The sequence below is a fragment of the Panthera tigris genome, chromosome A2 (genome assembly GCF_018350195.1).
Source record: "Panthera tigris isolate Pti1 chromosome A2, P.tigris_Pti1_mat1.1, whole genome shotgun sequence".
Classification (NCBI taxonomy): Eukaryota; Metazoa; Chordata; class Mammalia; order Carnivora; family Felidae; genus Panthera; species Panthera tigris.
The window spans coordinates 154,025,583-154,051,430 of record NC_056661.1 but is presented as its reverse complement, the minus strand read 5'-3'; the positions used below and the strand labels follow the sequence as shown (position 1 = coordinate 154,051,430).

Sequence of the window (25,848 nt, the reverse complement as noted above, 5' to 3'; positions counted from 1 at the left end):
GCAGGGGAGGGGAGGGGCAGAGAGAAAGGGGGACAGAGGATCCAAAGTGGGTTCTGCATTGACAGCAGAGAGCCCAATGCAGGGCTTGAACTTACAAACCATGATATCATGACCTGAGCCAAAATCAAGAGTCAGACACTTAGGGTGCATGAGCGGCTCAGTCAGTTAAATGTCCAACTCTTGGTTTTAGCACATGACTTCAAGCCCCACATCGGGCTCTATGCTGACAGTGCCGAGCCTGCTTGTGATTCTCTCTCCCTCACTCTCTGCCCCTCCCCCACTCACACTGTCTTTGTCTCTCTCAAAATTAGATAAACTTAAAGAGAAAAACAGAGGAGCACCTGGGTGACTCAGTCGGTTAACCGTCTGATGTTGGCTCAGGTCATGATCTCACACGGTTGTTGAGTTCAAGCCCCACATTGGGCTCTGTGCTAACAGCTCAGAGCCTGGAGCCTGCTTTGGATTCTGTGTCTCCCTCTTTCTCTGCCCCTCCTCTGCTTGGCTCTGTCTCTCTCTCTCTCTCTCTCTCTCAAAAATAAATAAAACATTAAAAAGAAATTTTTTATTAAAAAGTTTAAAAAAACAAATAAAAGAATCGAACACTTAACTGACTGAGGCACCCAGCACCCCAACACTGCATTCTTTTTTGATGGCTGAGTAATATTCCATTGCATATAAATATACCACATCTTCTTTATCTGCTCATCAGTCAATGGACATTTGGACTCTTTCCATAATTTGGCTATTAATGGTAATCAAAGAGAGATTATTAAAAGAACAAATTTCACTTAAAAGGTGAAGACAAAGCCCAAAAGAAATCACAAACTGGAGACTTTCAGATATGAAATATTTTAGAAATTCTACGCCATAAGGCATTTCTGGCAACAGCGATCATTTTGGAAATTATCTAATATAGAGACCTACATATAAATGATCCTGTCTAATCCATTCTATTTTCTTGCAAGTTTTAAATATAATAACAGCTAACACTTCTATGTGCCAAGAACTATTCTCAGGTCTTTACTTGTATGAACTCACTCAACCCTTACAATAACTCTATCAGTTGGTTAAAAATAAAACCTCCATTTTACAGATAAGGAAACTAAGGTCTAGAAAAGTTAAGTATCTTGTTCAGAGTCACACAATAAATAGTGAAGCTGGAATGTGGAGGCAGTATAACTCTACACTGTTAACTACACTCTAATGAAGATATTTGAAACAGAAGCCTAGACAAACCACTTTACACACAAATTTTTTAAAGTTGGGCTGATAGCGAAAGTATTTTTAAAACTGTGTTATGGGGGTGCCTGGGTGGCTCAGTCAGTTAAGTGACCAACTTCGGCTTAGGTCATGATCTCACGGTTCACCAGTTCGAGCTCCACAGCAGGCTCTGTGCTCACAGCTCAGAGCCTGGAGTGTTCTTCGGATTCTGTGTTTCCCTCTCTCTCTCTCTGCCCCTCCCCCACTCACACTCTGTCTCTGTCTCTCAAAAATAAATAAGCATTAAAAAAAAAAAAAAAACAACTGTGTTATGATACAGGAGGCTCAGTCAGTTAAGCATCCAACTTCAGCTCAGGTCATGATCTCACAGTTTATGGGTCCAAGCCCATATCAGGCTCTGTGCTGACAGCTCAGAGCCTGAAGCCTGCTTTAGATTCCGTCTTCCTCTCTCTCTGCCCCTCCCCCACTCACACTCTGTCTCTCAAAAATGAATAAATGTTAAAAAAAATTTTTTAACTGTGTCATGATAAACCTGATGAGCCTTGAATTTCAATCTTTAAGCCCTTTAAAGGTGCAGTTCTGTATTTAATCTGGTATAAGTGATTAGGGTTAGAGGGACATTCTTTCTTCCATTGGCACTGAGGAAATTTTTCAGTATCAAAAGTCTCAAGTGTCAGAAGTTCAAGTGAGTGAGTAAAAAGGTAATAAATTGGAGAGATGCCTCTTGACTGGGAAAAAGTCATAAGGATTCATATTTTGGAGAAGGGAACTTGCAGCAGGGAGCTCTTTTGGTAACATCATAAATCAGAATAGAAAATTATGAAAAGAGAATTTTGGCAAGCTGAGATAAAAGGAAAGCCTTGTTGTTTTAGGAGAAAACTAACTGTCTAGTGGATAAGTTTTGTAAGAGGAAGTACTGTACACACTAAGGATAATGAGATTTGAAGAAGGTTGCAAATTTGACACCATGAAGATGCAAAAATTTTCAGGACCATGGACAGACTCCATTGGAGCTCTATTGGCCAAAAGACTGGAGGCCAAGTTGGTTCTCTTCAACCTTGAAATCATAAACAGGATTAAGTTAAGCAACCTTTGGCAATACCTAAAAATTTGGAGGCAAAAGTACTGAATTAATCTTTTATTTCAAATCTTGTTATCATTGTATATAGATAAATATATAAATGAATGAAACTCTACTACAATGCTGGTGTTAGTAGAAGGATCTATCATTTACTGTGCTAATCTAGGTGCACACAGTTTCTGTTGTTGTCCTAATGGTGGTTGTAATATAAGCCTTCATATTAGAGTTCAAAAGAGATGCATTAAATTATTATATACATGAGAAAATAATGAAAAATACCAGCTACATTACCAGATAAACTTTAAAATCTCAGTGGCTCAGCTAAAAAGTTTATTTCTTGCTCACTAAAGTCCAATCAGCCAGCAAGACAGAGGAGACAACCATTCCCATTCAATGGGGCTCAGAATCCCCGAAGTTTTGCAATCTTTGAATCCTGGCTTCCAATGTCACCCGGATTGTCAGCATCCAAACAGAAGAAAGAAGAAGACAGAAAGCATGGGATCGCACAGGAGGATTTTATGGGACAGACATGGAAATGGAATATATTACTTATATCTACATATCACTGTCATAACTCAGTCATATGTCCACACCTAACTGCAGAGAATACTGGGGGAAATACTTTGGTTCTGCACCCATGGGGAAAGAGACATAAGTTTGGCAAACAGATAGCCACCCTTTGTTCAGTGGGCAAACATGTGACCTAAAGTGAAATTTAAAGCATGGTATAACAAAATATTTAAAGTGGAATACTACTCTATCAAACCATTTCCCCCACAAGTCTGGGTGAAAGCCAATTATAAGCTGTCAAAACAAGAATCTGGCCAAGAGGTTAATCACGTTGTATGGAATGTAGTTTTTTCCCTCTAGATACTATGTCAGAGGCTGCCAATGCCAGTAGAGAGATGTGGCTTGGTTGCCTGGAGCTACCATCAGTATTTGCACCTCCCTTCACCCATCTGGTCACTCCTATGGATGCAATGAAAAAGGAGAAGGAGGAGAGAAAACCAGGAAAATACACAGGCACATCTCTAATTCAACGAAGCGCTGTGAGGCAGCATCCAGTAGTGTGGTGGTTGAAAGAACATGGATGGGAATGCAAGCTGGTGCAGCCACTCTGGAAAACAGTATGGAGGTTTCTCGAAAAACTAAAAATAGAACCACCCTATGACCCAGCAATTGCACTACTAGGCATTTAGCCACGGGATACAAGTGTGCTGTTTTGAAGGGACACATGCACCCCCCATGTTTATAGCAGCACTATCAACAATAGCCAAAGTATGGAAAGAGCCCAAATGTCCATCGACGGATGGATAAAGATGTGGTGTATATATATACAATGGAGTATTACTCAGCAATCAAAAAGAATGAAATCTTGCCATTTGCAACTAAGTGGATGGAACTGGAGGGGATTATGCTAAGTGAAATTAGTCAGAGAAAGACAAAAATCATATGACTTCACTCATATGAGGACTTTAAGAGACAAAACAGATGAACATAAGGGAAGGGAAACAAAAATAATATAAAAACAGGGAGGAGGACAAAACAGAAGAGACTCATAAACATGGAGAACATCAGAGGGTTACTGGAGAGGGGTGTGGGAGGGGGAATGGGCTAAATGGCTAAGGGGCACTAAGGTATCTACTCCTGAAATCATTGTTGCACTATATGCTAATTTGGATATAAATTTTTAAAAATAATAATAAAATTAAAAGTAAAGTAAAAAAAGAAGATTAGCACTTTCTTTTGAAAGAACAAGGAAAAGGGCAATAGTCTCCATTTGGTTCCACTATTTACTAGTCAAGCAACAGACGATAAACATTTTTAAGTCTCTGGCACCTTGTGTAAAATGGAAATGATCATACCTACCCTGTATGCCCCACATACTGGCGAGGTGGCTCAGGGTTTAATTGGTGAAAAAAGGTACTGATGAAAAGATGTGACTGAGAGAATAAGCAGCTACTAAAAGAAAAAGAGGGGCACCTGGGTGGCTCAGTCGGTTAAGTGTCCGACTTCGGCTCAGGTCATGATCTCGAGGTCCGTGAGTTCGAGCCCCACATCGGGCTCTGTGCTGACAGCTCAGAGCCTGGAGCCTGTTTCGGATTCTGTGTCTCCCTCTCTCTGACCCTCCCCGTTCATGCTCTGTCTCTCTCTGTCTCAAAAATAAATAAACATTTAAAAAAAAAATTTTTTTTTAAAAAGAGCAAGTAGGTGACAGAAGATTAGGCAGGAGAGCAGCCTACTGAATAAACCCATTACTGCAATAGTTGGGGTGGGGGTGGGGGGGACAGGGGGAAGTGCCAATAACCCAACAGGGAAAAAAACGCAAGCTAAAAATTTTCCAAGCACTTGAAAAAGTAAAATTGGTCGTGACATGCACCCCGAAAGACACTTCATGGAAGTTCAGAACCTACACGCTTACAGATGGAATCAAACATACTCCCAGCCACAAACCAGAAGGGTAAAAAAAAAGCCAAAAGTTACGTGCAATTATAGGTAGCAATGAATGCCATTTCTCACATGGTTTCCAAATTAGGACCTAGCTTCCCCCTATTTCTGAGTAGGAGGCAAAGGTGAAATTATACACCACCTGCTCCACTAGCTTGCACCTGTTACTCTTTGTCTAGAACTTACGGTTTTTCTTGGAATTTTGAATCCTTATCATCTCCAAGGAAGAAATCAAATGCGAATGACATCCACACCTTCTCAAAAAACATGCAGACAAGTGATTGCCTATCAATGTGACTCATAATTTTTGCACCATATCCAGACTTTTGTTCCCCAAGAATGGAAGATTTTGTGACTTTAATTCCTACATCAATCATAGAAAATATTTGTTGCCAAGAGATTACCAGAAATTTGTGGACTTTGTTTTCCATGGACAAAGAAGACTAATTCTGCACCATCATAGGTCTTCAGTCATTTAATCAGTGGCTCTGAAATGTAGACACAGTGCAGCATTTTTAGGATGACAAGGCAAGAATGTGACTGTCCAGCCTGAAAATAAAGCATCTTTATCTCACAAATGCCCTGAATGTCATCAGAGCCAAAGCACCCTAAGATTCTCATAAAAGTAACGTTATTTAACGGAAAATTGCAGAAACTATTGGCTAGAGGGTCCTACAGCACCTAGTAAGAGAAGCTTAAGGATGAGCTGTCCTCTCTTTAAAAAATGAAATCTTTGGGGCACCTGGGTGGCTCCGTCAGTTAACCTTCCAACTTCAGCTCAGGTCATGATCTCAAGGTTCGTAGGTTCAAGCCCGGCATCCGGCTCTGTGCTGACAGCTCAGAGCCTGGAGCCTGCTTTGGATTCTGTGTCTCCCTCTCTCTCTGCCCCTCCCCCGCTTGCGCTCTATCTCTCACTCTCTCAAAAATGAATAAACTTTTTAAAACAAATGAAATCTTTTAAAACTTTACAGAGCACCGTACTTCAAGACACAACACATCACATTCCAACTAACGCCCGAGAGCAAGATGTCTCTGAAAGTCTAACCAATCACCAGCCACCTAGTACCTGGAACAGTTAGGCTACTCTGACCAAGTCCTTTTTATAAAGCAGAAAGCAAAGACAACATGCATAATCAGAATGGACTTCACTCTCCAATCCTACTTTCTTCTGAGAAGCTCCCATTAAATGCTCAATGACAGTAAGAGGCTGACATGCTATAGAAACACTCTCTCAAGAAGCTTAAAGGTCTTAGCTCAAATTATTCCACAGGCTTGTAGTGGGAGCAAGATGACATATAACTTGCATCAAGAAAAATAGTCTTGGGGCATCTGGGTGGCTCAGTCAGTTAAGCATCTGACTTCAGCTCAGGTCATGATCTCATGGTTCATGAGTTCGAGCCCTGAGTCGGGCTCTGTGTTGACAGCTCAGAGCCTGGAACCTGCTTCGGATTTTCTGTCTCCCTGTGTCTCTGACCCTCCCCATTCACACTATTTTCTTTTTAAAAAGAAAAATGGTCTTGTGCATGAAACTAATATTACACTATATGTTAACTAACTGGAATTTAAATTAAAACTTTTTAAAAAGAAGAAAAAAAAATATATATATATATATAACAAAAATCTTTTCTTGCCTGGTTTCCAGATTTGGGTGATGGACTTAGGAAGTTGGCCTTTTTTTTCCCCTAAATATTTATTGATTTGGGGGAGAGTGCAAGTGGGGGAGGGGCAGAGAGCGGGGGTGGGGGGTGGGACAGAGAATCTAAAGCGGGCTATGCACTGACAGGCTGACAGCAGAGAGCCCGATGTGGGGCTTGAACTCACAAACCATGAGATCATGACCTGCGCTGAAGTTGGACACTCAACCAACTGAGCCACTGAGGTGCCCCAGGAAGTTGGCCGTTAAAAAAACCTTGGGGGCACCCGGGTGGCTCAGTCAGTTAAGCGTCCGACCTCAGCTCAGGTCATAATTTCACAGTTCATGGGTTCGAGCCCCGTATAGGGCTCTGTGCTGACAGCTCAGAGCCTGGAGCCTGCTTCAGATTCTGTCTCCCTCTCTCTCTGCCCCTCCCCTGCTTGCTGACTCACTCTCTCTCTCTCTCTCTCTCAAAATAAATAAACATTAAAAAAATTTTAATAAATAAAAAAATAAAAAATATAAAAACCTTATGTTACTTTTTCCTTAGATAAAGAAATTAAATAATGCCCCCTCCAAAAAAAAAAAAAGAAGAAAAAAAATTGTCTTGAATTTTTACATCCTGCCTCACCCAAAATATGTGTTTCTTCCAGGGCCACAAATTTTCCTTCTACCCTTTCCTCTCCACCTTCTTTTCCGCCTCAACCTTCTTCAGCAAGTGCTCCAGCAATCATTTTTTTCTGCACCATCAGTTTTGTCCCTGCCTACTGGATCATTCCCAACAGCCTACAATTATGCTATTCTCAAAAAAAAAAAAAAAAAAAAAAAAGTTTTAAGTCTCTCTTAATCTAACTTTCTCAGTCCACCTACCATATTTTTTCTCCTTGCTTTTACACCAAAAATCCTTTAGAGAGCTGTCAAAACTCATCGTTTCCAATTCCCTCCCTCCTTCCATTCACTCCTGAGCCCCCCACTGAAATTCATGACCTCCACATTGTGGAGTTCAAGTCTCAGCCTCATCTTACTTGACCCACCGGCAGCTTTGCACACAACTGATCACTTCCGCCCCCTCAACACAGTGGCTTTCCTTGGGTCCAGGACACCACGCTTTCCTAAGTTTTGTCTCACTACCCTAGCTATTTCTTCTCGGTCAGTTTTGCTAAGCTTCCTCATCTCCCTGAGCTCTGTAAAGTCAGTGTGCCCCACAACTTAATCCTTGGACCTGTTTCTTCTCTACTTGCAGTCGCTCTCCAGGCGATCTCATTCAGTCTCATGACTTTAAATGCTAGGAGCTGATGAACTCCCAAATTTACATCCCAAGGGAGACTTCTTCCCCGAGCCCAGGCCAAGATATCCAGCTAACTGTTGACATGTCCACCTGAGCACTTGAAAGGCGTCGCACAGGTTCTCCTATCCAAAATGGTGGATTCCCAAATCAGGATCCTCCTACAGTCCTATCCATTAGATTTAAATGGCAACACAGTCCACCAGCTCCTCGGGTGAAAATCCTCGGGGCCATCTTTGACTTCTCCTTTTCTCCCCCACCCTGCATCTAATCCATCGGCCCGTCCTGGCACTTTGCCATTCAAAATACATTCAATCTCTTCCCCCTATTGCTCTGGTTCCAGCCACCACCTCTGTTGGCTGCTCCCCCTGTTTATGTATACATGCCCCACCGTAATCTATTATTAGCTCAACAACCCAAGTGATCTTTTAAACCATAAATCGAATCATGCCACCCCTCTTCTCAGAACCTTCCGATGGCTGCCCATCCCGCTCCTTCCTGTGACCTTCAAACCCTATGTGAGGTAGCTCTTCACTTCTCTAACATCATATCCTACTATAAGCCCCTTCTTTGCTCCCACCCTCAGCCATTCTGCCATCCTCACTGTGTCTCCAACATCGGGACCACTGGCCTTACTATTCCCTCTTTCTGAAATCTTCCTACTTCGAACATCCCCAGAGCTAGTTCTCTCGTGTACACCAGCTCTTTACTCAAAAGCCAGCTTCTCACCAGGGGCCTCCCTGGCCATGCTATCTACAATTTCAACCCTGCCGCCTCACGTTTCCTGTCCCTTTCCATGCCTTGTTTTTTCTCCTTAGCACTAGTCACTGTCTAATATACCACATATTTACTTATTTACTTTTTAATTGGCTCATCGGGACATAAACCCCATGTAGGCAGGGAGTCTGCACATTTGGTGAATTACTGTTCCGTAAGCCACCAATACAAATCCTGACATGTAAGTATCACCAAATATTTGTTGAATAAATGAATATATAATCTGTGTAACTTACTCCTGCATCATGAAGGAGAAGCACAGAGTGGAAATTGTTAGCGCACTGGAAAACGTCACCATCCTCTCCGATCCCCCGTCCCTAGGAAGGCACCCGTAAATAAGTACACTCAGCTCTGTGTATCCACAGGTCAAGAACCTTAGGTAAGGAGCTTTGTGCCGCCTTGTGTACATTTCTACACACTCCAAGCCCACCCGATCATGTTGTGTGTAGGGCCTCTACCTTTCCCAACCCCTCACTGATGCTGTACCCAAGCCCAGCCGTCTCTTAAAAACCCGTGTTGAGGTTACAAGAAGATTTTTTTTTTTAATTAATAAGACAACCAAGAGCAACCACAATCAAGTAGTGTTGGAGGCCAACGGAATTGATTCTGTATCTCTCCATGTGGGAATTCTTCCATTAAAACAAGTGAGTTTATTTTCACTTCGGCTATAACAGTGGACACAAAACCTCCTGGAATGTATGGTGAGCATGCTAAAAAGTCTTTATGAGAGGACTCATCACCTTGAGAGTGACCATTCCTTTCTTCTAAATAATCAGGATCTCAATACAGGGATATCATTGTTGTAGTTCCTAAATGCACTTCACTACCTGGAGACAATCTATCTTCTGTGAAGAAGCCATTATGGCCTCTGATGCATCTCCCTTTTTACAGCTTATTGATCTACAAGCGCCCAGCCAGCCACCACACCACTACGGATATGTGTAATAAAAGCTGACACAGGCATGCTGCTGGCATAGGAACATAAAAGTCCTTCTTTGAAATGTTAACAACTCTGCGGACCCGAAGAGATGAAATGCCACCGTCCCAGTTTGAAATAAACCTCTAGGTTCCTATAGGTTTTAAAATAAACATACAAGGCAAAAGACAGTTTTCTAGGGTAAGGGTTACCCACCATTTTATGAGACTCGCATCACCATGCAGCTCACCCATACTTCTTTAAATCATTTTTTACAATTAAGCCAGCTCTTCAAAACACAAGTTTCGTTGGAATTCCTACTCCATGGTTACTACTGAAAATACAATCTACATTTTTTTCTTAACCTGAGCACTTTCTCCGGATTGGGCAGAAGGTGCTGGAAATCACTTTTCCAACTGAAACCCCGTACAGATTTAACTCCTATAAATCCAGGAGTTAGAGTGTCATATAAAATGTTGCTTTGACATGAATCATTTATTTAACCTAGTTTAGAGCACCAAGCAAAGGGGCTGGATCTATATTTAGCTGCTGAGAGCAAAAGAATTATTCTACTTATCTGAACGACCTAGCAATGGGCTCTGCCCTTAGCAGACTACAGGCCAGAAAAGTCCTTAAAACCTTCACCGTAAAATGACCCAGCCAGAACAACGGTCACTGTCATTTTGGGAGTATCGCCTTCCCTGTGAGACGCTGAGAAGTAAACATCTCTCTCACCCACTGTCAACTGCGCACTTTGGGGGTCTTTGCAAGCAAAGATGTGTCGGTTGGCCCCCAAGTCTTCCTGTCCCCAAATCTCCCACCGTGTCTCCCCGTCCCCAAATCCCCCTATGGGGATGATGTTTTCTGTGAGCAGCATTGCTCACCAACAACAATGGCATCGGGCATGCCAGATACTGAAGATGCAATACTTACCATGTCTCCCTAGCATCACTGACCCACTCCTGCTCAAAGTCATAAACAGTGAACTGAGGTATGAACCAGAGCGGAGATGGTCACAGAAGGCACAGTCTCTGTTTCCAGGTCGTCATCTGACCGAAATCAATATCAAAGGAGAGGTGAGGACACTGCCCTAAATAGGTGGTTGAGAGGGAGGCTTCCCCGAGGTAGCCTGAAGACACTCCTGGTGATAAATATTGTGAAACCTGGAAAAAGATCCTGAGGCAATGGCCACACCTGCCAGACCCAGAGGTGAATTTGGAAACCCTTCCTTGCATGATAGGAACAAGAAATGGAGGTACTTAACTTAACCCCCTACTTTGCCTACTCTCTTTAGGGTAGGAGGGCCAGCCTCGAAAAGGCCTAAAGAGGAGAAAAAGTGGGCACAATGAAGAGGTCAAATCCAAAAAAAAACTGAATTGTCGCCACTTGAAAGTCTCCTCTTGTGAGTCAGAAATATGGGTGCTTTAAGAAAATACAAACCTTCACCAAGGAAATAAATTGAAGTTTATCATATGCATTACAGAACAATTCACAGCAGGCTTCCTTTTAATAGTGAGTCTCCCTAGTCCAATGAAATTATGGCTCTTTGTTAAATAAGATTTCCAGATCGACTGCATTAACTGAGATAAACCTTCATTCATTCAACAAGTAGGTATTAAATACCTATTATGGCCCATGCATTATGCAAAATGCTGCGGATAAAAAGATGAATACGAAATAGTGCAAAAACAGTCTCAAAAAGGACGGAAACATAGGGGGAAATAAAATGTCACTGGTGGCAGGAAGCAAGCGTTTGGTGTGTGACAGGGTGAGAACACCAAGCAAGAAGAGGACAGGAGAGGGCCTTAAGCTGATTGCTAAAAGGTAAGCACGTGTTGACCAGGCAGACTTGGGGGGTGGGGTGAGCAGGGACAGGGACTTCCAGGCAAAGGAAAAAGCTTCATAAGCAAAAGTTCCCAAGGCAGAAAACAGTTCAACTTGTTCGGGGGCAGGGGAGTCCATCAGGGCTGGACGAGAGCATGCTGGAGGCAGAAAGGCACGCCAAAGGACCAGATGCCCAGGTGGGGGTGGGGGAGGTATGTTGCCAGGCCTGGGGGGCCCATGGGCCAAGGTGAAGATTACGGATCTTATCCTGACTGATACGCTGTGGGGAGCCACTGAGTTGAGCAAGTGATAACATGATTAGATTTCCATTTAGGAAAAATCACTCTGATTAGAAAGCAGTGAGGACAGATGAGATAGAGAGCAGGAAGCCAGAGGGCACTGCAAGAGCACAGGGAGCGGGCACCTAACCACAGCAGCAATGCTGGAACAGGATGGGGGGACAAGCACGAACATATCAGCAGAAGCGACTCGTTCACCGCGTGGATGAGCAGGGCAGGAGAGAAGAGAGCCCTAAGGATGATCCTTAAGTTTCCGGTTTAGGCAACTAGAGAGGTGGGATATCAAGATGGAGGAAAATGGGGAGAGAAAGGACTTCGGGGCACGGGAAGAGAAAACAGGTTCTTCGGGACCCATGGGATATCCAAGCGGAGATATCCCACAGGATATCCCACAGGAGCTGTTTGGATGTTAGGTCTGAGTGACAGATTCCCAGTGCGACAAGTCATGAGCTACAAGGGCCGCAAAGAGCCAGAGGCGTGAAAGAGAATACTCCAGGAGAATGGAATGTTGGAGAACCCCACACAGGCTGAGAAAGAAGAGCCAGCAAAGAAGAGGGAATAAGAACAGAGGTAGAGGGGCACCTGGCTGGCTCAATCGGAAGAGCCTGCGACTCTTGATCTCCAAGTTGTGCGTTCAAGCCCCATGTCAGGTGTAGAGATTACAAAAAACTAAATAAATAAAATTTTTAAAAAAGAAGAAGAAGAAGGAGGAGGAGGAGGAGGAGGAGGACAGGAGTAGAAGCAGATCCAAGAGGGAATGTTGCCTCCAAAGCCAGAAGAGATGAAATGTTGAAAAAGAAGGAGCAGTCCCAGCCGCCGGGGACTGGAAAAGAAACCTAGCGGCAGGGACCCAAAAGTGCCCTGAAGACGCATGAGGAAGAGAGGCAGGCCAGGCCAGGAGAGGGGCCACGCCTGAAAAAAACTAGGGCTGAGCAAGACTGCCTCCGGTTTCCTTTGTGCGAACACACGTAGCGAGGAGAGACAGGGAAAGGTGAGGCCAGCTTTTCCCAGAGAGAGAGAGAGAGGTCATTCACCTGAGGAAGTATGGGCACTGCCACCTGTGGATACACGTCCCGGATACGGCAGCTCCTGGGCATCTCGTCAACCCTGTGGCTACCAAAACATAGGCACGGCAGTCACTCTGCTTCAATACCCCTGAAACCTCACGAGACACTAGGGACTTCGAGCCCTAGGGACATTCCCTAGGGACACTCCCTAGGGACTTCAGGCCCAGCTTTGGTGTTTCGGGCCCAGCATTATCAGGTGAATATGGAGCCCCCGTTATCGTTGTGATAGGTCTTTTCTGCTCCAGCTGTAGTTTGTCTGAACACAGTGGACACGAATCATTGTCATAACAGAGGGACCCTTGGCTACGGTCACCCTCATAATTTTAGGGATGAAGAAGCTAAACCGTGTTCATCAGTAACATAAAGTTTTACCGACTATTCTCTACTTGGTTTCCAGAGTGATAAGAAAACTTCTGAGGGGGCGCCTGGGTGGCTCAGTCAGCTAAGCAACCAACGTCGGCTTGGGTCGCGATCTCGGGGTCTTTGAGCCTTCCCAGGGGTGGGCACTCAGCCTCTGGCTCATCCCACACTCCCTGTCTCGGTGCCTTCTCTATTCACAGTTCTATGTCTGATCAAGTTAATTGGAGGATTAGTTTCAGTTTACCTTTCTGACCCTTAAAACTCTTGGTTTTCCTCCACAAGCTGCAGGAAACTTACAAAGGGGGGAGTGACTTGTACATTGCTCTTTGTCTCAGAAACAAATCTTTTTTTAAAACTTTTATCTTGAGAGAGAGAGAGAGAGAGAGAGAGAGAGAGAGAGAGCCCAAGGCGGGGGAGGGGAGGGGCAGAAGGAGAGAGAATCTTAAGCAGGATCCACACTCAGCACAGAGCCATTGCAAGGCTCGATCCCACAATCAAGAGTCCGACACGTAACTGACTGAGCCACCCAGGTGTCCCAGAAACAAATCATTTTAAAGCCTCAACTTCCTCTTCTCACACCACATCAAGAGTGAGTAAAACATAACTTTATTTGTTCTCAGCCCTTCCCATGAGCTACTTTCAGTGAAAACTGTTGGTTAGGAGTTACCTGATTCTCCTCTAAATGCTGCTGCTACTAGTCACAAAAGTCAGTCACAGATCACCTCAGAAACAAAGTTTTCCATTAATTTTCCTTAAAGAACCTGCCTCCTAAACACTGAACAACACAGTTAAAATAAAATAAAATGTTAACTTTATTGTCAGGATCATAGAAACTTTCCAAATAGCCTGCTTGTATGCATTCCCCATTTGCCTCAGTTTAAGAAATAAAATAGCAGGGGCGCCTGGGTGGCTCAGTGGGTTAAGCAGCCGACTTCAGCTCAGGTCATGATCTCGCGGTCCATGAGTTCGAGCCCCGCGTCGGGCTCTGTGCTGACAACTCAGAGCCTGGAGCCTGTTTCAGATTCTGTGTCTCCCTGTCTCTCTGACCCTCCCCCGTTCATGCTCTGTCTCTCCCTGTCTCAAAAATAAATAAACGTTATAAAAAAAAAAAAAAAAAAAGAATAGCAGACATGATTTTAAAGCAACTTCCCAATTCCATTTGTTTCTCTGTCTTAAGAAAGGTAATCAGGGGATGGGGCACGTGGGTGGCTCAGTCGCTTGAGCAACCGACTTTGGCTCAGGTCATGATCTCACAGCTTGTGAGTTTGAGCCCCGCGTCGGGCTCTGTGCTGACAGCTCTGAGCCTGGAGCCTGCTTTGGATTCTGTGTCTCCCGCTCTCTCTGCCCCTAACCCACTCGCATTCTGTCTCTGTCTGTCTCGAAAATAAATAACCATTAAAATTTTTTTTTTAAATAAAGGTTATCAGGGGCACCTGGGTGGTTCAGTCGGTTAAGCATCCAACTCGATTTCAGCTCAGGTCATGATCTCAGGTTTGTGAGTTCCAGCCCCCCGTTGGGCTCTGTGCAACACAGTGTGGAGCCTGCTTGGGATTCTCTCTCTCTCCCTCTCTCTCTCCCCCTCCCCTGCTCACACTCAGTCTCTCCATCTCTCTCTCCCTCAAAAATAAATAAATAAACATTTAAAAAAAAAATGATAAACATCATCTTTCATTTTGGGTTTATCAGTCCCATGCATACTTGCAAATACAACACAAATAATGTCTTCCATAAACAATACCTAATGTTACTTGATCTGTGTCTAACTTCATATAAATGGCAACATACTCCACATTTCATTCTGTATCCTGCTTTTTTCACTCAAATTTTGTTTACTCACTTGGAAATATATAAATGTAGTATATTTATTTTAAATATATGGCAACTGGGGCGCCTGGGTGGCATAGTCGGTTAAGCGTCCGACTTCAGCCAGGTCACGATCTCGCGGTCCGTGAGTTCGAGCCCCGCGTCAGGCTCTGGGCTGATGGCTCGGAGCCTGGAGCCTGCTTCCGATTCTGTGTCTCCCTCTCTCTCTGCCCCTCCCCCGTTCATGCTCTGTCTCTCTCTGTCCCAAAAATAAATAAAAAACGTTGAAAAAAAAATTTAAATATATGGCAATAGCTTCCATTGTATGACTCTACGCCATACCTCATCATCTGTTCTCCTATTCATGGGCACGTAAGTTTTTCTGTCTGGCTTATTTCTGTTGCTGTTCCAAGCGGTGGCGCCATACATTCTTGGACATGTGTCCATGCATGTGAATATAGCAGGAGCACAAGTATACGTGTCTTCAGCCTCTGGAGATAGATTCCAGCTGCACTCCAGTGTGGTGTCGGCAGACACACAGCAGCATACGAGCGCAGAGCTTCTTGAGGGTAAAAACAACCCCATCCCATCCAGCTCTGTGAAACACTCCAGGGCTTTGGGGAATAGGAGTGGTGTTTGCCTAAATAGAACCGCTGTTATAAAGATTAAGAGAAATTCAGGCCAAAATTGAAAGGGAGACGCTCTAGAGCAAATAAAGTGTCCAACGGAGTGAGGTTCAGAATATAGAACAGCAGGGCATTTTAAAACGCAGGAAATGATATAAATTTATGAAGATGACCTAATATAAAGCAAATTGCCTTTTCTTGGCAAAATACTTCGACGCCAAAAAAAAAAAATCAATTGAAATAATTCAGATACTGCAGTCTCCCATAAAACAGCAAATCTGTCAAACTTCCTTGAACGACAATAGCAGCTTCCACTCAGCATAAACATCACCTGTAGACAATTCCTGGTGACTCCCGGAGCAGGCCTTAAAACACCATCTCTGTGTATACAAATTTATAAAAAATAAACTTTTTTCATCTTTGAATCACCTGTTCGTTGCCTAACTTAAATTTATATGTGCCGTTATCAAACACTGCTGAATAGGGGCGCCTGGGTGGCTCAGTCGGTTAAGCATCCGACTTCAGCTCAGGTCACGATCTCGCGGTCTGTGAGTTCGAGCCCCACGTTGGGCTCTGGGCTGATGGCTCAGAGCCTGGAGCCTGCTTCGGATTCTGTGTCTCCCTCTCTCTCTGCCCCTCCCCCGTTCATGCGCTCGCTCTCTCTCTCTCTCTCTGTCTCAAAAATAAATAAACGTCAAAAAAATTTTTTTTAATAAAAAATAAAAAAATAAACACTGCTGAATAAATCACCTCTGGTATGATTTATAAAATCTGGTAGCAATGGCTGCCTCTTGGGAGAAGGGCTGGGGGGTCTGAGGGACAAGGGTAGGTGGAAGGCAGACTAGACAAGTCTTGTCAAAATTGTCAAGCCTTGTCAAGACTTGTCAAAATTAATTAGTAATTTTTAAATTGCTAATAAGGCTAAGACTTCACCTGATCCGTCCACAAATAATGACTGTAAGAACATTCCTTCGTCTGCAAAGCCCCCCTTACCTGCTCCAAAATTCAAGTACCACTCAGGCCCCTGACATGTAAATAAATCTCTCCTAGAAGCAACCTTAGGGCTTATATTTATTAGTCTCCTTGCACACTTCCTCCTTTTGTTTGTTCTTTGAGGACAGGAACCATGGATTTCTCTCAGGATCCACGAAGTTATGTGTCTGACATAGTTGGAGCTCAAAAGACTAAAGGCAGGAAGAGCTCTTCATTTTACAATAATTTTTAAATGACCCAAGAGATGTATTTGTTACTTTTATTCGTTTTATATCTTGATGCTCTTTAAAAGTATTGTTTTTATGTTTTTTTAAGTTTTATTTATCTTTGAGAGAGAGAGAGAGAGAGAGCGCACAAAAGCAGGGGAGGGGCAGAGAGAGAGAGAGAGGGAGACACAGAATCCCAAGCGGGCCCCAGGCTCCGAGCTGTCAGCACAGAGCCCAATGCAGGGCTTGAACTCACAGACTGCGAGATCATGACCTGAGCCAAAGTGGGATGCTTAACCGACTGAGCCACCTAGCCACGCCCTAAAAGTATTGTTTTTAAAAAGCAAGCCAAAAAAGATATGATTCTCAAAACTGTTTAGAATATATATATTTTACACTGATATATGTATATATATACATATATATATATCGTATGTGTATATACACGATATATATATATATATATATATATATATATGATTCTCAAAACTGTTTAAATGTAAGACCTATGTGGGCAGGCATTTTGTCTGTTTTATTAACGTCTGCATCCTAAGCATTCCAGTGCCTAGCACATGTAGGTGCTCAATCAGTGTGTTGAAAGAATGAAGATCTTTGGCTATAAAGTATCCTACACACTGACCAGTAATACAGTTCCTTTCTCTATTAAGTTTTACCATTTCTTTTCATTAATTAATTTATGTATTTTAATTACGGTAAAACACACGCAACACAAAACTGATCATCTCAGCCAGTTTTAAGTGTATGCAGTTCGGTGGCCTTAAGTGTATTCACGTTGTTGGGCAGCCATCCCCACGTTTCTCCATGAACTGTCTCAGTGTTTAACTCCAATCTGCAACAAGACATTTCAAATCATTCCAAAGAGAAGCAGCGAAGTTGTGTTACATGATTGTGTGCGGGTATGAAATTAGCTGCTTTGTTTCTCACCTCTTCCTTCCACACTTTTAGCACCCTGGGATGCTCCCTTCAGAAGTGGGCTCTTTTAGGACACCTGGGTGGCTCAGTTGCTTAAGCGACCAACTCCTGGTTTCAGCTCAGGTGATGATCTCACTCTTTCATGAGTTCAAACGCCCCCCCCCCAACGCCCTGTCCTGTGGGGCTCCGTACTGACAGGGTGGAGTCTGCTTGGGACACTCTCTCTCTCTCTCTCTCTCTCTCTCTCTCTCTCTCTCTGTCCCTCCTCCACTTGCACTGTCTCTGTTTCTCTCAAAATAAATACATTTTAAAAAAAAGAAGTGGCCCCTTTCTCTCTCCTTTCTCCCCTCCTTTCCCTTCTCTCCGGGTTCACCTTTTCTCAACCATCTATTATCTACACTCTATCACCTAAATTTAACTTTCTCATCAAACGTTAGAGTGTGAAAGGTCTTGAAGTTTATATAATCCAAACTCACTATTTTACATTTGACAAAACAATGTCCTTTGGGAAAAAAACGTATGCATTTTCTCAGAAACAGCAGATGTCCAATCCAGATGTTCAAATCAATTTTCTGTCCACTCATCCCCCAGGTCACCCGCTCCCTCCTCTTTCTGCGTATTGTTTGGAGTACGTAGTTATAAAAGTATCTGCATCTGAATACATGTTTGTGACTTCACTCTCCTTCATTCCTAGATGTTTATGTGCCTGCACGTGAAGGGTCAGACTAGCCCACAGTGGGTTCAGAATTCTGCCTGAAGGCCTAGGACCACCTAGTAACAGCAGAGAGGGAAAAAATATTTGTAACCGACAACCCCAAGTGGAATATACAGAATCGATCTTGTAATTGATCCTTACCAACCCTACAGTACAAGAAGAAATAAGCTGACCTTCTGGAAAAGAAACATGGCTCTTGGCTTTGTTGACTCAATAAAAAGAACTCACTCCCCCGACCCGAGTCTCCTGACCAGTTGACTCCTGATCCGGTTGACACAGATGTGGTCTTCTGAGGAAGAGCCTGATCCAGCCACACATGACAATGAATTTGGGAAACCGTGAGCTAGAGTGTAAGTTCCCTCAGGTCAGGCACCATGTGATGCCTCTTCGTTTTGCCCCCCAGCACCTAGCGGAGCGCTTGGTACACAGCAGGTGTGCAAAACACATCACACCGACCCTCTCTCTCTTCCCATCCGTGCACCTGCCCACTGAGTCACAGGGCTCCTAAATGTTACCTCTCACTGGTTCATTGTATTTCAGAGTCAAGAGGGAGGATGATGTGACCGCACTCACTTGCGCATTTGGCCACACACAAAATGTGTATGCATGGGGCACACACTATATACAAACGCCGTGTGTTTCCTTGTGAGCCGGTAAAGCCTCCCTATATCTCAAAACCAAAACTAATGGAACTGTTAATTTTTCACTTAGTTGCCCAGCTTCCCCTTTATGCTTCCTTTTCTTTTTAAGTTTGTTTATTTATTTTGAGAGAGAGAGAGAGAGAGAGAGAGAGAGAGAGAGAATCCCAAGCAGGCTCACTGTGAGCACAGAGCCTTATGCAAGGCTTGAGCCCACGAACGGTGATATCATGACTTGAGCCAAAACCAAGAGTCAGACGCTTAACCAACTGAGCCACCCAGGTGTACCCTTCTTCTTTATGCTTCCTAAAAGCAAAGACACTTCATACTCTTCACTACTTCACATTATATTATATACTGATTAGTTCATTAGGGATCATTTTTATTCTAATTGGTATGTTTTTAAGGTAGTACCTTTTTTTTTTTTTTTGGTAGGAAGCTCTATACCCAACATGGGGCTTGAACTCACAACCCTGAGGTTAAGAGTTGCACACTCTGCTGAGACAGCCAGGCACCCCTTGTTTTTATTCCACATGTATTTATTTATTGTCTGTCTCTCCCCACTGGAATGTAAGCTTATCCATGATGCCCAGCCCCTAGGCCCTCAGTTAATATTTGCAGAATGAATGAGGGTGGCCATAACCTCAGCATCCACCACAGTGAGCAAAATAAATACTTGAAAATCATGTATCTGGCACCTGGGTGGCTCAGTCGGTTAAACGTCTGACTTCCACTCAGGTCATGAACTCACAGCTCATGGGTTCGAGCCCCACCTCAGTCTCTGTGCTGACATCTCGGAGCCTGGAGCCTCCTTCCGATTATGTGTCTCCCTCTCCTGCTCGCAGTCTCTCTCTCAGAAATAAATAAACATAATTTTTTTTTTTAAATCACGTACCAAAGTGTGGAAGGGCTTCTGTCGGTGGGTTTCAAAGCAAAGTGTGTGAACTACTTTAACATGACCTTCCCCTGCAGGCCTAAGCGGGAGTTCTCAAGCAGGTCTCCCCTTGGTGACATTCTACAATTGCTTCTCGTTTCTTTTCCAGTTTGAGGAATCAATACCCCAGCCTCTTCTCCACCCTACACCCCCCACCCAGCAGACCCTATGGTGACAAGAGAGGGCAGTGCATGAGTCACCAAACCTGGAGCCAGAATTCGAATCTTGGCACCTTCGCTTCCTTATCGTGAGACTTGGCAAGTTAATGGACATTTATATGCCTCAGTTTCCTCAACTGTAGCACAGGGATGAAAAAAATAATAATGCCCACCTCGAGCGTTATTATGAAGAATAAATTAGCAAGTATATGGAAAACTCTTAGAGGAGTACCTGGCATCATGTTTGACAATTATTATTATTAACCCTTTCCATCCAGACAACAAGGCAAGTTTCTCTGAATGGAGTGGAGAGAGGGCAAGGAGAGAATAGAGAAGCATGTGAGAATTCTGATGGAATTTTAATGGAATCTTAAAGATGGGAAGTTAATAAAACATAGACTTGGTATAATTGACCATGAACTCAAACCTTCTGCCCAAAACATTCAAGTAGCAAAGTTTCTTCAAGTGTAGAATAATATACTTAAATTTGAGGTCAAGTTATCATGTTTAATTAATTTAATTCCTCATCTGAAACCAAGTACATGCTTGCTCTTTTGAGGCGCTGGGTTCCACGCAGCTCTGTCCAATGGAGCCTTCTGGGATGACAGGAATGTTCTCTAACCTGCACTGTCCAATATGACAGCCACGAGCCACACACGGCTCTTGAGCCCTTGAATGTGGCCAACGTGACTAAGGAAATGAATTTTTAATTTCATTTTATATTGGTTAGTTTAAATTTAAGGAGCCACCTGTGGTTAGCAGCTACCCTACTGGGCGTTACAGCTACCAGGGACGTGAGTATACAGGCTCCTTGACTTGGCTCTTCCCGGCTCTCCAGCTCCACTCCCTGCCCCTCTCACTCACTCCAGCAATCACCACTCACGAGGCCAAGCTGCTGTTTCACAGCTCCGTGGCTATGCAGATGGCTCTCTTGGCCTGAAATGCCCTTCCTCACCATCCACCTCCAAGTTCATGAAAATTGTGTTCCGATCTCATTTCCTCCAGGCAACTTTCCCCACCCCACCCCTCCCGGCTTACCCCCATCCCCCTGCCCCACTGCCAACACCATCCATCACTGCCTGCTCGGTGCTTCTCCGCATCTGTAGCTGCTGCTCTGTCGTTGTCATTTATCCCCTGTGACGCTAACAGACTATGGGAATTTTAAGGCCCAGGTATCATCCATCACTTCATTCCAGGGATGTGTGTCCATCACATAATACATGTGCAGTAAATATTTGCTGAGCACATTATTAATTTGTGAATATGTGCAGTGTTTTGTTCAAATAAGCCTCAATACAGAGACAACCAGTCTATGATCATATAGATCAAATTCTACTAGAAGGCCTATTTTCAAATAATAAAAAAAGTTCTCAGAGTCTCAGGTGAAGGTCTACTTATTTTAAGCCATATCAATATAACATGCCAGTAGAAATCAAAGAATGTAAATGTTCCCTGGAACAAAATCCTACCTGTAGCTATTCCTCCTAAGGGTCTGGAAGTCTCTTGGATTTCAGAAACTGATCCTGTCATTGATCTGTCCCCCGTGCTTGCAGTGACTTACTAGGGAGACGTTGACATGGTTGAAAAGCAAGACAAGAGGACTTGATTATGGTCACAGTCGTATGGGGATTCAAGGGTGATCTATCCTTGCTGCACCCTCTACCCAATCCCACCTCCAAGAAGGAAGTCATTAAAATCTCATCTAATGTGAAAAATAATGATTGTGGGTGATAAATGTCTGTTCAGTGACATCGGCTGTCCAAAAAAGTACTGTTCCCCTTATTCCGTAGCAAAACTTTTTTGCTCAAAAAAACCTTCCCTGTTAAATTATTCAGCATCTGTTGCAATATTAACCTACCCTGAGAGCCATGCTGGCTCATTTTTTTTTCATCACAATTTTCTGACTAATCCTTTATTTGGATTCCCACACAAGTGTTCCTACAATTAGAATAAGCTCTTGATGGATACGTTTCTGGGAACCTAATTTGTATGAGATATTTCCCAAGTACCAAGCATCTGGTGAATGTATTTTACAAATTATATCTTTCCTGCCCTTCAGGAACTTAACAGTTCAATAAGACGAACGAATAAATATACCGTGACCAAAAATGCATATTTGTTATTGGTACACACATGGCAACAGGGCATCGAAGAAATGGATTTCAGAAAGAACATGAATCTAAAGGACTTTGTCTTCGAATCAGATATAGATTTGACTTTTGTCTTCTTATTAATTATGCGGTTTGGTTGTGTTTTAAAATGCACAGACGGCAACTTTCTAATGTAATGAACACTGATTTAACAAATGACTGAGTTATGTGGAGCTGTATGATCTTTTAGATAGATCTCTAATTTTCCCCTAATATTGACAGATTTTACAGTCTTTTTCTCTGGTGTCCCTTCCCCCTTGCCCAACACATATCTCCCAGCATTTTAATCTGAGATGTTCCCCCAAAAGACAAAGGCCTACCATATCTTTTGAGGCTGCTAATGAATACTGTGAGATAAATATCTTTCCCTAAGATGCCTGCCCTAAATTTAAATAGAGGAATATCAATTTCTGGGTGTGTGTGTGTTTTTTTTTTACTTCCTTCTAAAATCTGCCGATCTAGAAAGAGCACGGATTAAGTCTAGAAATTATGTTCTATGTTATCGGAGTTGCTTGTGAATTCTACTAACAGAAGATACCCTTATTTCCAAAATGTGTCTATTGTTGCTTAGAAAAGGAAGATCTAGCTCTCAAATATTATGCTCCGAGGTTAAAAATGAAGATAGTGACCTTAAGTCTCTCAAGATTTGTAAGGCTGGCATGCCATCTATCTCAATAATACCTAACAAGAATGTCAAATGGACAGAAACGGCCATGGTAAGCGGGTGCTTGCAGCTGACATTGATTGCTGTATTTTGGGTGATGGGGAACAGCATCTCCATTAGTCCAAGTGAAATACAATGCCTGCCAACTCTAGGTATCAGTGTATTCAATCCCCCTGCTGTGCCGTGTCCATTTTCTGTTGCTGCAATTAAAAATCAGTCGATACAAAGTCAAAATGTTGTACACTCTTCCCCTATCCCTTTCCCTGTCACTGTGTTTCCAGCTTCACCGGAAGAACATGTCACTATGGTAACCAATCTCTCTGGTGCACAGACCAAGTTAACCTTTCTAGCCGGATTGCCAGGCAAAGCAACATGGAATCAAAGCCCTCTATAGAACCACCAGAAGATACGGACTCCATCCCCCTTTTTCTAAGTGGTGTTAACCAATACCAGGCAGAAGGATACCCATCTTGTTGCAAGAGACATTTAAGAAAGGAAATTCAAGAATGTCCCTCAGCAAGCCCTACCACTGCTTATCAGGCATTATTATTAACATGAATTCTCCCTCCCGTTTCAGCCAACTTCCTACCGTCTCAATTTTGATGAAAGTGGAAAACAACGAACGAAGTAACACTTCACGAATCTGAGAGCCTGCAAACTGTTACGAAGTCACCCATTGTCAAAAACGAGTCTGGTTTCTCTTGTTTTCCTACTTTTAAATCCAAGCCAAGTTACTCTCTTCTGGAATTCTCTAATATTCTGTACATCGTTACAAAGTTGTAGAGCTCCGAATGGGTCCACCTGCTTCATATAGGAGACTAACCACGAAGCAGTTGTGATGTTTGTAATATTAAGACACTGAAAACTGGATCGGCTAAAATCCCTAGTCATCCTACAGAAACTACAAAATAAACATTCAGATGGATTCTCTTTCTGGACTTTTCTAAATCTGACTTGCCACCTAGATCATACCCACTGCTTGTCATTCTTCAACAATTGGCTTTTTCCAAATTACCACTTTTTTCTGATCAATTTCAATATTTTTATAAATCAAAGAACATCAGCTCTCACAAATAATATTTTAAAACAGAAGCAAACCTGTGTTATAATATTAAGAGACACAAAGAACTGTTTTCTATCTTTGACTCAAAGACTTTGCAGGTAACAACATCATTTTCACCTTGGCATCAGCATTTAATAGTTGAAGAGAATGAAACACAGCGGGGGGGGGAGGGAGGGGGGGAGAACAACACTCATAAAATCACACCACATCTTCCAGAATGCAACTACCATAGGAGAGAACGTATTCTCTTCTTCAGAGCAATATTAATAATACATCCAAACAACTGTTCAGTGGACTAATAGAACAGGGTGGTCCCCAAAGTATAAATCACACAAGATTTACAAATTGCATGAGATGAACAGACTTTTAAAAATGTATGTGATCATACGAAAGAAAGTATGAAAGAAATTTTTATCATTAGTAAATATGGTCTGTTTTGTGTTTTGGAGTACTTTAGGTATTTTTGATATAAATCTTCTGAAAATGGTAAATTTTTTTCTCTAAAGTGAGGAACTACTTTTTATGTGTTTATTAGGCCCTGTTAAAATTCAAAGCACACAAGTCACTTTTGTCGACCATTTCCCCAAAAGGAGAAACCAAGAATCTGGTCAACAGGCCTGGAGCTACAATGGGGCAGGGGCTGTGATTTATCCATGTTTTTATGACCGACCAATGCCTGCACCACGCCGGGTATAGACTGGCACTTAGCAAACGTTTGTGGCGTGAATATGGCCTTCTCAGTGAGATGTTTCTCCTGAATCGGTTCAACATCTAAAACAAAGATTAAAACTAGGAGGCTGTCTGCCGGACACATCATTCTCAAAGGGGCTTCCTCTGCAAAGAACACAACGCGACAGATTCCCTCCCTTTTCAGAGACTGATGAAGCATTATCCTGGATAAAAACCCTGGACCACGATATTCCACGGGAATCCCATCACACAAACGCAAGACAAGAGGCCGGGCAGAGAGAGGTAAGCCTCCATTACCGGCTATCGGGAGGCAAGTTCTGGCCGCTCCGAGGCTCAGCAGGGCCTGGACAACCTGACCTCCCGTTCGCAGGAGGCCGGAGAGACCGTGGCCAGGCGAAGGGAGCAGAGGGCTGCCGGGCGAAGGGAGGAGAGGGCTGCCGGGCCTAGAGGCGCCGGGCTCTCCGCAGCGCCACGCCTCGCGCCTCGCGCTTACCTTTCCGAATGAGGGCTGCGATCTCGGGGTCGAAGCCCTGCCGGTGGCATTTCCTCCAGAGGCCCATGTTGGTGGAGTTGTACTGCCGGCTGCACTCGTCAACCGGGCTCATGGCGAAGAGCTGCCTGCGATTCCGGGCCCGGAGGAGTTTGCCCTCCCAGCGGTCCAGGCGGGAGCGGCTCGCCCGGAGCGGCAAGTTGTTGTTGTTGTTGTAAATGAAGCCGGGGTCGACCCGGCGGGTGTTGAAGGCCTTGCACCTGTCCCTGTGCTTCCTGGCGTCCGTCTCGTACCAGTGGTCCGAGCAGATGGCCACGGCCAGCATGCCGAGGGCGCAGAGCGCTAGCGAGAGGCCCGTGTAGAGCAGTAACCTTCCGGCAGCCATGCCTCCGCTTGGCGGCTACACCATGGGCATGATCCGCCGCAGCCTCGCCTTCCCTCCGCGCGCCCGGAACAAAGCGGCGGGCGGGCGGCCGAGCCAAGGGGGAGGGGGGACCGGAGGGGGACTCGCGCGGCGGCGCCCCCTCGCCCCCGCCTGCCGGTGCGCGGCCCAGGGACTGCGGGGATGGGGGCGGACAGCCTAAAAAGTTCTGATCCGGGGAGGCTCCGGCTGGCTTCTGGGCATCCTCCGGGGGGGCAGGTGCAGCCTCCGGCGGCGGCGAGCGGACAAGACCGCCTCCCGCCCCCTCCCTGCCCAGCAGGAAGCTACTGCCCCGAACCGGCCGCGTCGGCACACAGCCGGACTTCAGGCGCCGCTGCCCTCGGGCCAGAAACTAACCACCCAGTGCCCTCGGCTGCAGTGAGACTGTTGGGCTTTCTTTGTGCAGGGTGGCGACGGGACCCGCTCGCCTGGCCTTTTCTTGGGGTGAGGGGG

At 44.2% G+C, this 25,848-nt stretch overlaps 1 protein-coding gene across 1 annotated transcript in view; it reads right to left on the bottom strand.

The window, feature by feature from the left end:
- TMEM178B (transmembrane protein 178B) overlaps positions 1 to 25,359 on the bottom strand; it is a 366,274-nt gene extending 340,915 nt beyond the window's left edge. Inside the window, exon 1 of the mRNA XM_042973768.1 lies at positions 24,978 to 25,359. Within this exon, the coding sequence (XP_042829702.1) occupies positions 24,978 to 25,359 (382 nt within the window). The remainder of the gene's footprint in view (positions 1 to 24,977) is intronic.
- Between the last annotated feature and the right edge of the window lie 489 nt (positions 25,360 to 25,848).